Raw genomic sequence first — 13,454 nt, forward strand, 5'->3', positions numbered from 1 at the left:
CATGTAACCATGGAGCAAGACATAAAGAGACAAAAACAGACAATCACAGGGAGAATGTGAGAGAGAGAGAGCGAGAGAGACAGAGATAGAGAGACAGACAGAGAGACAGAGAGGGAAGAAGAGAAGTTACAGATCATGTAACCATGGAGCAAGACATAAAGAGACAAAAACAGACAATCACAGGGAGAATGTGAGAGAGAGAGAGCGAGAGAGACAGAGATAGAGAGACAGACAGAGAGACAGAGACAGACAGAGAAGGCAGACAGTCTTGGGGATAGAGGGGGAGAGAGAGGGGAGAGGGGGGAGAGAGAGGGGAGACGGGGAGAGAGAGAAAGAGAGAGAAAGAAAGACAGACAGACAGACAGAAATAATGGGGAAAGAAAGGGGAGAGGAGAGAAAGAGAGAGAAGGGGTGGGGGTAAGGAGGAATCAAGACGGGAAACATTTCAATACAGTGAGACTTGCAATGGAAAGGTAAAAAGGAATATTTTCAAGGAACACAAATCACAGTGCAAAGGCATACAGGTCTGAAAGAGAGACACAGAAAGGTAAACCAAGGATAAGCATAGAAGAACTTGCAGGGAAAGGCTTTCAATACTTCAAGGTGCAAGATAGACAAGAATGGTATAAAGGACAAGGTGCAAGGAGAGAGGGATGAACCAAACAACACCGTGCCAAGGTAGGATGAGACTCACAACGATGTTGCCGCCAGACATCTTTCTTTTCTGCATCCTCTCACGTGCTTCTCGTTTCCATTTAGGCATGCTGGAGTCAGAATCACTGTTTTTATCCTCAGTCACAATCGTCACCTTCTTCTGTTCTTGTTTCTTTGGTGCCTCCATCTTGCTTTCTGATTTTGTCACAATTGTGACTTTCTTCTCCTCTGCTTTCTCTTTGTTGGTTCTTCTTTCTTAGAGTCTGTTTTCATAAATACTTTAACAGGTTTCACCTTGCTGGTTTCTTCCTGTTTAATTTTTGGTATATCTGTTTTTGGTTTTGAAACGATAGGTTTCTCAACTTTTTTCTCATCTTTCATTACTTCCAAATTTACGCCTCCCTTCTTATTTTTCTCTTCATCCTGCTTTTCTTTAACAGTATTTTGACTACCATCATTCCTTGATACCATGGTTTCCTTATGCTCTTCTGGTTTGAATGGTTTGTTTTCTTCTTTCTCTGATTTTTCTTTTGTTATAATAATCATTTTCTTTTCTCCAGTTTTCACTACTTTCACCTCTTCCTCTTTCTCCTCTTCTTTCTCTTCTTCTTCTTCCTGTTTCATCTCAACATCTTTTCCTTGGCAGTCATCCTTGTTCTCATTATCCTTTGGCACCTGTGATGTTTCCTCTGGCTTTTCCTCTGGTGTTTCCCCTGGTGTCTCCTCCTGGCTAACATCCATCTTTTCCTCATCAAGTGAAGAGTCCATACTCTGCAAACACACACGTAATACCACTGCATATAAATATCAACTCAACTAGTCTGGTATCATTCCAGCAATTATGCAGTTCTCAAAGCATTGAAAGAATTTAGACTGATGAGGTACATCAGGCTACAAGAGGAGTAACAATATCAGATTATTTTTAATATGTGAAACAAAAACAAATTCATGTTCACTAATTTCAGTAATTTAAATATTATGTACATATATGAAATCTTTGCATAACTGTTACTCTTATCCCAATATTAAGTAAACAAAACTTTAATGGGTCAAAGGCTACATGTATCTCAGACATAACATCTCCATCAACATCATTCTACTCTACTCTCTTAGAGTTTGGATCATAATTGACTTCAAAATGAGAATGTAGATGGTGCAAACCTGAGATAGCTTGATCTTCTTGGAGTCAGTCTCATCTCTTGATTCCTCCTCTCGCTTCAAGTCTGAACCCTTATCCGTACCAGCCGTCTGGGATGGCTTGGGAGGAGGAAAACCGGGCTTTCTCGCAATTGGGGGTTTAGCTGGAGATTTGGTAGGTGACTTTGGCAAAATCCGAGATTTGACAGGTGTCTTATTAACACCTAGAAACAGAAATTTAAATAAAAAATAGTAAGAAAAAATGAAAAATTAAGAAAATATGGACATTGAACATGGAGAGTCAAAACACAGTCTTCCCCTCTCTCATTCTTTCTTTTTTCGAATTTATTTTATTTCCTTTCTGTTTTTCTTCCTTTCTCTACATATTCTCTTGTTTCCATTCTTTCTCTATCTAGTCTCACTCATCCCATCTTTCTTTTTGATATAATATGCTAGATGGTCTATTTCACCATCCCATGTGGATTTAAGTGGTTAAAGGCCCAAACACACACACATACTCACACATGCACAATAATTAGCAGGAATACAAAGCACATATCAAACAATCAGATCATTGTGCTTGAGCTTTGAGCAGCAAACATGGTTCCAACAATGTCCACAAAAAGTATTACATGTCAGGTAAAATGATGTGAATACTTCATAGATGAACCTTGAGAAAGTTTTGACTAAACCTATAAACCTACTAGGTAAGAAAACATAGATATCTCACAAGAGGCAGATGGGTGGGGGGGGGGGGAGAGATCAGTGCTTGTGAACTTCACCCATGAGAAACCTACCCAATGAATGCCACTGTCACTGAGATTCAACAAACAGGATATAGACATCAATGAGCCAAACAATTGAGAGTAATTAACCATGAAGAGAATGCTGAGACTCTTTATATCTTTAATATGATACATCCTCAATCATGCCCACACACTAACATAATTAGGATGGGAGAGAGAGCTGTGTTCAGACTAGCCGGGTTAAGACCATTGTTCATAATATTTATATCCTAGAAATGCCCTTCTCTCAATAATCATCCAATTTGAATATGCTTTTTAGTTTGCATGACCCCCCCCCCCCCCCCAAAAAAGCTACAAAGCACTGCACACACCGCTCCACAATGTTTGGATCACTTATAAACAAAGATAAGTCACTTCTCAGAGATCAGTTAAGTACATAATGTACAACTCACTCCCAGATCCTAATCAAATGATTGGTCATGCGCGGTCACGTGTGATTCAATTACTGAGCCTATTGGACTCGTTTTCATAAAAAGGAGTGCAATATTTCCCAGTACTATTGAACTCGTTTTCAGACCGCGCAGTAGTGGGCGTAGAGGTTAGAGCGCTTAATACTTGTGTGCATGGGCCTATTTTTGCGCAGCACTATGCGTAAATGTGTGTAGAGGTATGTACGCTTGCTATATCTATACTGTCACAAAACAATCTTGAATTAATTCTTTTTACATCAAATAACAAGGATCTAGGAGTTTCGTTGTATAAAACAAATGATGCATGTTCTCATTCGTTCATTATAGGATCTATCTGCCCTCGTTGATGCTGTGTGTATCTATCACACGTGCGATAGATACACACAGCCTCAACTCGAGTGCGGATAGATCGTATAATGAACGAATGAGAACATGCATCATTTGTACAATATATTTAGGCTGGTAATAAAGCAATTTCTAGCAGAATAGATGTGACTTAATAAGTAATTTCTTAAAGTGGTCAACAGATGAAGCCGTCTGCACAGCAGTAATTAGCTGGTTTCACAGTTATGCAGCAACCGATATGAGCGACCAATATCCTGTTAACTTGACATTCCTGTGACCCTATGCTTCAACCCATTGTTAATCTACCTGTATTGACTATGTACTAGGATTCTAAAAATACACGCATTTCTCAATGGATGGATGTCCAGCTACTTGTCATTTATGCATATAACTGTCAGTGTGAGTGGTAATGGTGAGGATATAATGTGTGTAAGAATGTGATAATTAAATGAAGGACCAGGCATAAACTCCAGACAGGTCCTAGCCTCTCCGTTTGTTGCTCGCTTTCCTTTGCGTTCTCTCTCTCTCTCTCTCTCTCTCTGCTTGTTTCTCATAACACCTTCACTTTGCCAATCTCTTTTTGTATTTCTCTTCCCCCTGTTGTAAATTTCTATTCCTTTTATGACTCATTTTTGTTTTATATCTCTTTCCTTCCTTGTCTTTACCTTTCTTGCTCTCTATGGCAAATAAGAGATAATAAGACATCAATGTCTTCCGTAACAAATCTCTCAAAGTATATATACTGGAGTAAAAAAAAGGGGATATAAATAGAAGAAGATGGAGACTCACTGCTTGGCGCTGGTACTGGTGCCTTTTTCTTCTTCATTAATTCTTGTTTCCATGCAGGTATGTTAGATGTTGAGCTCTCTACTTCTTGTTTTGGTGTACTAGATGAAGACCTACAGATCAGCATAAAGAGATCCAAATCATCATATCTCAGTGATAATAATACCGTCTCATACTTAATGTGTAATGCATTACATGAATATTTCAATACGCAACAAGAAGTTGACTGCACTTAGCAAACAAACATCATTGTGCACCACCTCCTCTCATAGGTAGAACATTCTTAATCTATTTAAAACACTCTAATGCATGCATCCCAGACAATGAAGAATTTGCATCCACAAATTTAGTTTTTTTGCAATGCTCCTAGATTTCATTCTATCTAGGGTAAAGGGTGGCAAGTGTAGATTAAAACATGTAGCTGCCATATTAAAGATGTTAGTTCTGGCACTGACTCCCATACACTGGACCATTTGATCTGTGTTCGGTTATTCCTCAACTAAACAATGACATCTTCATTCTGAAGAAGGAAAAGATTCACAATAAACTAATGTACACTTCATACATTATGATGATCAAAACTGCCGCAAATATCTTTACAGTTTTTAGTATTTTCAGAATAATAAATGATGTCAGCCAGAAAAATGGTTCTATTATGTACATGAAGTGCAAACTCTAATCATCAAACATTCAATGAAATGGACTGATACGCTGAATAAAAATGAGACTTACGGAATAGGAGGCAGTTTCTTTGTTTTGCTGTTTGCAATCCAGGATGGTGATTTAGGTGCAGTCTCTGAAGGAGTCGTCTTCTTAGGATGGAGGATATCTGAGTTTAATTTATCTTCTTCTTTCTTTGTCTCCTTCACTTCTGGCTTGGGTTTAGACTTCAACTCTTTCAACCAGGCAGGCTAAAAAAAAAAAATCATACTTATCTTAAATGTGAATTAACGGTGGATGACGTATCTCACATATAATGGCATATCTGTATTTTTAAGCATGAACTAAAATGGTCTTACCCTTTAGTCGCACGGTACAGTTAAAGATTGTCATCAATCAACCCACTTAGAATTTCCTGAGTTTCCCTCTCTGAACATAACTATAATTTATTGTTTTTATAGAGATATCACAATTTGCAAAATGCAATTTACATCAAAGCATTTTCTTTTTGTTAATACACTGTAATGGACAGCATACACACTTCACAAATTCTAAGCAATAAAAAGCATTCACTTCATTAAATATCAATTATTCCAACTTTTTGTTAAAGCAAGATAAAAGTCTCTACCTGAGAGGGTTCCTTTGAGGGCATGGCCTGTGATGCAGGGCGTGGCTTGGCTAGCGGTTTCTTCTTGATGAGGAGGGGCTTAGTAGCCGTAGTGGGAGGAGCCTTTGATGCAGGGGGAGGAGCCTTTGATGCAGGGGGAGGGGTTTTCTTGAGAGATGATAAAGGTGTTGTTCTGGTTGGTTCTGACTTTGAGATGCTCACTTTAGATTCCTCTATAGACTTCTGGAAGGTTTTGTTCGGTGTACTGGTTGGTGTTTTCTGGTATTTACAGTAAGAGAAATTGACAGAGGATAAATATAAGACTTATTCAGATGTAAGGTGGTAAACCACAGCAACTTTTTTTTTTTTAATTCTCAGGATGTGTTAAGTGTAATGCACTTCATATTTCTGTATCTGATAAAACAGAGGTTGGTGAAGACACATAGGACATATCATTGCGCATATTAGCCATTCATTTAAATTTTTAAAAACCAGCTGGGGTTTATATATCTGAAAGAGCCTTGAGTCAACAGCTAGATGTAACATCCTTTGCCTTCAGGGAAAGCACTGAAATATAGAATATATCTACTGAGCCTCAATATTTGCACTAATTTCATATCTATTCAATATTTAGTTTTTGGCATTGGGCATCGGGTAGTAAACCTCTGTGTATCTAAAGGCACAAGTGAATATCACAATTCTTAAGCCAAATGAACAGCAATCTTTCTTTGAGCCATCCCGCTGTTTCTGAGTTAACTTACATTCCTGATGTCAATCTATATGTTTGGTGACAGGACAAGTGCACACTTGAGGTCTCTCCTCTACCAGTAATAAACATGTATAAACTCATCACACAATCCAGAAATCACACTTCTTTCAATGAAACCAAAATAAACTAGAAGGCTTCAAGCTTCGCGGGCAAATCCTTGGTTGCAATTTTTATCTTTCCAGCAATGTATTTTTAGTGTCTGACTATGCAACATTGGAAATTCAGCCCTGGCCTATTGGAATATTTGGATTTACTTAGATACATAACCATAGCCCCAGGCCTTGTAATCACTATGGGGCCAAGAACTGTTCCATCAGGATGTGTCTCTATCATGGTCTACCCACAAACCTAGAAGCATTATGGGGTCTAGACCTAACCTTCCAGGGTTGTCTTTATCTAGATCTATCCATTCAGGGGATGAATTTATCCTTATCTATTCCAAGACTGAGACCTTTCAGAGGGTGTCTATCCTCTGGTCTTCACTTACTTTTAGCTTGGCACCCCCAAGAGCTGTCCCAAGACCTGGAAGCACCATAGGACCTAGTCCTATTCCTCCTGGAGGTTTCCTCATGCCTGGCTTACTGGCTGGTTGAGGGGCAGGTGCCTTTACTGGGGTCTCTTTCTCCTCCTCATCCTCCTCATCTATACTTGATCTTTGTGGTTTAGGTTCTGTATAAAAGCACAGAAAAATAATCAAATTACTGAAAAGTCAAAGAAATTACACTCTGAACATAGAACAAAGCTACTTGTAAGTAGACCAGTCCGTGCACAACATAACAATTTAGCACACATAAAATGATAAGTGCAAACTGACTTCCATGTCAGCCTTTGTTTATAACTTTTATTTTTCTCTATACCCTCTTTTAACATTAATCACTTGAGGGTCTTTTATTTGTTGGGGGGGGGGGGTACGGAAGAAGATAATCTCATGTCCCCAGATATACAAATGACTTTGTATCATTTGGTAAGAGGTTGAATTCCACCATCATCTTTCAATACATTATATTTAAATCTTGACTCACCTGTTGAATCAACGAACATCCATTTAGATCCGTCTTCATCTCCTCCTGAGAACCGTTTCGTCATAGGTCTCCTCTGGGCCATAGGACCAAGTCTACTCAGTCTGGCCCGAGACTTTTGGACCTCGACATCTAGCGTCTCTCTGGGATCCACACCCTGGAATACACATAAATTTTTTTAACTGTAATTAAATTTTGCTTTGTTCAATCAGGATCAATCAACACTGTCACACATTAGATAGTTATAAATAATTAAATATATATAAAAACCAAGGAAAAGGAGGAGGAGTATGTATGGGGGTCATACAAAAACAAAAACTTGACATTTGTGACGAGGCACCACAAAACCTTAAAAAGGTCGCATGGTATGAATTTCAGTTAGAGCTCAAATTATGATTGTTAACACTTCCTGAACAGGTAGGTTACATGTATGTTTGTCTGATCTTGAATTTGTTATCATAGTTTTCATTTCTTGTACAATTCTGGCTCATGGACTCATTTTCATCTCCTATTATAACTCAAAATAGAGTAAGCTGTTGTGATGATAGATGGACAAAAAAAATTGCACAATGTGCTTATTTAGTGTACAACATTATAGGACAATCTAATTGATCCGGCCTTCACAGAATTTCCTATATACATGTACCTAGTTCCTTTTGTCGTCTGTAGTCTCAGAGTGAGACTACAGACTTTAAATTAGTTTTTTTTTCACAAGTAACACTCTTTACAACTAAGGTAGGTAAACATTTTTCTCTATATTCATTGGGATAGGAGCATCCCATTCTGATGATTTATATCATTTTGAAACTGAGTATCTCATCTTTTAGAATTTCTGGTGACTTTTGGTGGTTTTGTGATGCTGGCTCACATTCATTTATTGTCAAGCATTTTCAATGCTGTAACTAATTATCGATAGTCTATATTACAAGAATGTGCAAATGTACTGCCAATTTCATTGCAGACGACATGTACATTATGTATATCATATGACAGGTATACATGTATATTGCTATTTCTACTTCCCTGACAAAAAAGTTACATTAAGGTTTCTACACAAGATATCAAGACGAACTTCAACGATTACAATCAACTGAATTCTGAAATATATGGTATCAATCACGTATTGAAAGATGAAATTCATTTGAAAAACTTTTAAAAACTGTTTGATGCTCCTACTCTCTTGCTTGGAGTACACTTCAGCTTGTTTTGAATGTCCACTGGTTGCCTATCTACAAAAAAATGTATTTAACGACATGACAAGTATTATTCTGAATCTGAAATCAGGATTAATCATAATGCCGCTTGAAAAGAGACAGGCTACTAAATACTTGTTGTGGTGGTGCACCCATACTGCATGACATACAACTATAATGTATTACAAATCTTATCTACTATTGAAGGTTTCTATCCCATTGTGATAACAGCAGGGTTTGGTGAAACACAGACCTTCAAAGTAAACAGCTGTATAACTCACGTTACCAGGAAGCACAGCACACACACACAAGTAGGATGGTGTACAATCAGTGTTATGAGATAGCTATAGGGTGTCCTGTACATCTCATCCCCCCCCCCCCTCTCAATAACAAGTTTAAAGCTCTACTTGATGTTGATGTCAAGATAAAATTTGCTCTCAACTGACCCCCCCCCCCCCCCAAACAAACAAACAAAAATAATATAGTATACCATTTTGTACCAAATCAATCACTTAATCTATTTTACACTTCACATACCGGTACAATATTAACACTTTGAAATAGGATAGAACTGGCATATCACCAGCCTGGCCTGTATAACACACTCTAGTAATATCCATGCTATGTAGCTTTGCTCATGTACAGTAGGTACTATTTGAATACTGTCTGTGAATGGCTTAGATACAGGGATATGAATCACATCATTGTAAGCTCACTTTAATCTCGACTAATCCCCCTCTCAAAAATAGACTTGCCCAAAATAGGATTGTAACTACCGGCCATTCCCACTCACTACCACATGAGGGTTCAGTGCTACACGTATACATGTACATGTAGATTAAACAAGACTGCCTGCCTGGCTTTACTGCAATGGCATCACTTGTTTTGAACTGGGGAAGTAACTATTTCTTGCTTTAAATACTGTAAAGTTTTCATGTGGAAACCATACCATCTGATCAGGGGTATTAACTCTGTTCAAAGAATATGAGTATACGTCCTTCTGGCTCCAAACAGACGATACATACAGGTACTTACTGTATATAACTCACTACATCTATACAGGTATACTGTATGTAGAATCTACATCTTAATTCCAATTTTTCTGCCAACTTGATCACAATGACATCCAAGAAATTAACTTTAGGAAAATTTCAATACATATTGTATTGCCTAAAAAAGAAAATTGTGTTTTGATTAAAGTGTGATAGATTTTTTTTTTTTTAAATCATGAAAAAGGCAATGCACAAAGCTATTGAGATGGCCTGAGGGTGACTTCTAGAAATGCATTATAATCTAGAGAGATGTGTAATAAATCTTACCAGTTCTGCAAGGAATGTTTCAAAATCTGGAACATTTTCTTTCTTCTTCTCTTGTGGAGTCTTCTCTGATGTACCTGCTGTGTTACCCTGAAATAATAACAAAATATAAATATTGACATGTGCTTGGTTATTTCCTTTCTCCTCAAGATCAAGCTTATATTTCTTACATGGTTTTAAAACCATCCTCATTCTTATATTGCAGATTTATACAAGGTTTCAAACGAAACATTTTTTTTGCTAGAAAAGCAAAACTGATACATGTATACGTACATGTACACTGTACTTCATTTAGTACAGTACATGCATGTCAAGCAAATAGTGATGTTCAAGTTTGAATGAATGAATGTTCAAAAATACAAGTCAGGTGCGGTGTACATTGTGCAGCAACAAAAGCAGCATTCTGAGCAAAGTGCAAAATAAGATTTACTAACATTCCAATTAAAAAGCTGCTTATCCACTGAATATACAATGTGAATCGATACAAAAATATGGCATCGTTCGCCTATAATTTAAGTGGTTTATTGGCATATTTGTGAGGGGAAAAATATCAACTGCCCATACTGTGATGAATTTCAAGTGCTGTGCTCAACATAACAGAGGCATCCCAATACTCACATAAACCTTTCAAAGTGAATAGCTTTACAACATAACATAACATACCTGTGATTCCAGTGTCTTTCCATCTGTATCTGTGATGCCATCTGTGCTATCAAGAGAGTCTTCACACAACTCTACATTTATTTGCACAGGACTTGTTCTTGAATCTACCTCAATGTCTGTGGTATCTGCACTGGTATCAGTTTCATTTTTATCTTCTTCCTTATCTTCTTCCTTCTTCTCCTCCTCCTTATCCGCCTTATCCTCCTCCTCCTCCTTCTCCTCATCATCCTCCTCCTCTTCTTCTTCCTCCTCTAAAACATCAACCATTTTAACAGATTGGTCTTTATCAGCATCATCATCTATTCTAGGAAACAAATCCTCATCTCCGTCCTCGTCTTTCTGTGCATCTCCACCACCATGGTGATCTGCTGACATATCTTCTTTTGCTCTCTCCTTCTCAAACTCCTCCGTCAAATCTTCTGCTTCCTCATCATCAATGTCGCTCTCACTTGACGAAGCAGGATCGTCCTCCTGATGAGCCGATGCATCATCGAGTGTCTCATCCTCCTCAGGCTCAGGTTTGAGTGTGTTTTGTAAGTCTGTTACTAAGATCTCACCGCTCAATGGATCAGCCATGGTGGCAGGAGAGGTATCTTCATCCAGGGGCCAAGGGTTGTAAGCTGGAGCAGCCTCAGTAGACTCTAGAGTGTCGTCTTCAGGATAATCATCAAGCAACCGTGTATCACGAATCTTTGTTACAAATTCATCCTGTAAGGGTAAATGGTGCAATGATTGAATGATGCGTGAATGAAATGTGAAGAACGCATAACGTGATCAAAATAAAAATGGTGGCACAGCGTGAAACACATCATACCACAGTTAGGGAGTGTTTCTTTTACATTTAGGGTACATGTACATCATGGAAGTTTCTTCCCTGTTCTCAATCTGGTATCAAAATCTGAAATGTAGCAACAAATCAGTTCAATTAAATTGGGAAGGTTCTTAACTTTTTATTAAAAATTTCTGTAAAAATAATAAAATAGCAATTTTAATATGTGCATACATGTACATGAAGTTCAACGAGTGTGATACAGCAAGACATACTATATTTAGCAGTGCAATGTTGTTATTTTCTGTGTTGCCATACGCAACCAGCTCAGCAAACATTCATAATTTGTCAGTGCACAGAGGCCAAGGGCTGATCAAGGCAGTGCCGGCCAACTAAATGTTCTTTTCTTCCTGGTTCCCCATGCAAGACTAATTGGTCTAAATTAGGCCCTAAATTATAACTCCTCCTGTTCTGTACACATAACCTGCCTCTGCCTCTCAGTATGACACACTGTAGAGGTTTTATAAGGTGACTTTAATAGGTGAGGTAATTAATTTGTAACTGTTATTTGGTTCTGTCAATCAGTGGTTAGAGAAGTACCAGTCTTGAAAAGCAGGATGTCTCACATGTGAAACTAAATCAGTATTAGACTTACAATACAATACATTTCTACAGTTGAAAATAACCTCACTTATAATGCCAAAGAAAGCTTAATTCCTAATGACTTTGACACTGCCTTCTCATTGAATTATGAAAATACCCATCTACAGTGTAGCTATAAACTCTATCACTACACAGAACTCTGGCTGCTTAATACTAGGATAAGGTCTGGACATAAACAATACAACTTCTTGCAGTAAATATCTTCTGAATTTAAACCAAAAAAAGAACATCTACTGTACTGTAGTAGATTTAAACAATATATCTGTCAAAAAGTGTATGTACATTTTAATCAGGCTTGATACCTAAAGCCTCGGTCACAAATGCCATTACGAACTGCTGGGAACGCTGTAATTTTTAGACAATGGAAATTCGGGAAGACAATGGAAAAACAGGGAGATTTGTACGAACGCATCGTTCGTACAAACCTTTGTGATTGTAGCTGTAGTCACACCAGGTAGATCGACACCAGATCGACACCAGACCGACACCAGACCGACTACTGACCATTGCATCACAACCAATGGCAACAAAAAGTGATCAGTTTAGAGTCGGTTTGGAGTCAATTTGACGGTGTGACTGAGTTACTTGTTTATACAAAATGTATGCTGCATCAGAATCAAACCATTTTCAATGAAATGTGTACAATTGACACATACATGTTTAAATGCTAATTAACTTACCAATATACAGGCATGAATCTTTGATAAAAACATGATGAAAGATAATGAGACCAACAAGATAAACTCAAATATGATCACTTCTTGATGCAAGGTATATATGTTCACTGTTCAAGTTCATGAAAAAATGAGACTACCACTTCATATCATGGATTTCACTGGCTTCATAAGAATGAGCTGCACAATGCATGACACAACAAAGTTCTGGACAGCTATCCAAACTTTCAAATCCAAATCCAAATCAATACCAGATCTTTTTAAAGGATAAATCAAGACCTCCTAACTCATAAATAGAGAGGGTACATGTGTCCAAGTTAAACATGAAAACTGAGCATTGGAATTCTCTGAAATGCTGGATCATTTCAAATGAAATGTATACGAGACGTCTAGCAGACAGACCGGTCAATGGAAGAAAGACAACATATCCCGAGTATGAAGGTTTGTAGATCTAGACTGAAGAGCAGCTTTGTGTGCTTGTATCGATATCAAAACCCACTGTATGAATAATATGACATTTATCACTCTGCATGTAATAGTTTTGAGAGAAAGCTAAACAGAGACAGTTATTAAAGCCTTGAATCCAGCTACAGCTACAGACAGGAGACAGATCATGAGTAGAAGAAGCACATCACTCAATGATGGGAGGAAGTTCTTGACAGAGGGTTTTATATGGATTACATATCAAAGGAAATGAGATGGGCTCTTTTCTATAGCTGTGTTTTACTTTCCAGACAACTTTCAAAACTAAATATCATCACGTGGTGGTGACTGAACAGCTTTATTACCCATAAATTTCATAATTTATTGACAAAAACAGGGTGAATTTTTAAAAGGCTGACAGTTGGCTTAAAGAGAAGGTTGAGTTCTGGGAAGAGGTGAAAAAAAAATTGTAAGCGTTATCATTGTTATATTAGGGAGTTTACAGATACAATCTGCGCATGGGCAGATAAAGGTCATGTGTACCAAAAAGGTAACACCCA

General features: G+C 37.8%; 1 protein-coding gene across 3 annotated transcripts in view; it reads right to left on the minus strand.

The window, feature by feature from the left end:
* Positions 1 to 13,454, minus strand: part of LOC591398 (neurofilament heavy polypeptide) — a 41,605-nt gene that overhangs the window by 11,712 nt on the left and 16,439 nt on the right. For all 3 annotated transcript variants that reach the window (XM_031000560.1, XM_031000554.1, XM_031000558.1), the window contains 9 exons: positions 10,366 to 11,073; positions 9,706 to 9,792; positions 7,197 to 7,350; positions 6,662 to 6,843; positions 5,427 to 5,684; positions 4,871 to 5,049; positions 4,142 to 4,251; positions 1,816 to 2,015; positions 1,231 to 1,425 (listed from right to left, as the gene is read on the minus strand). In XM_031000560.1, coding sequence (XP_030856420.1) covers positions 1,231 to 1,425; positions 1,816 to 2,015; positions 4,142 to 4,251; positions 4,871 to 5,049; positions 5,427 to 5,684; positions 6,662 to 6,843; positions 7,197 to 7,350; positions 9,706 to 9,792; positions 10,366 to 11,073 — 2,073 coding nt within the window. The remainder of the gene's footprint in view (positions 1 to 1,230; positions 1,426 to 1,815; positions 2,016 to 4,141; positions 4,252 to 4,870; positions 5,050 to 5,426; positions 5,685 to 6,661; positions 6,844 to 7,196; positions 7,351 to 9,705; positions 9,793 to 10,365; positions 11,074 to 13,454) is intronic.

The sequence above is a fragment of the Strongylocentrotus purpuratus genome, unplaced genomic scaffold, assembly GCF_000002235.5.
Source record: "Strongylocentrotus purpuratus isolate Spur 01 unplaced genomic scaffold, Spur_5.0 spur5_contig_862, whole genome shotgun sequence".
Classification (NCBI taxonomy): domain Eukaryota; kingdom Metazoa; phylum Echinodermata; class Echinoidea; order Camarodonta; family Strongylocentrotidae; genus Strongylocentrotus; species Strongylocentrotus purpuratus.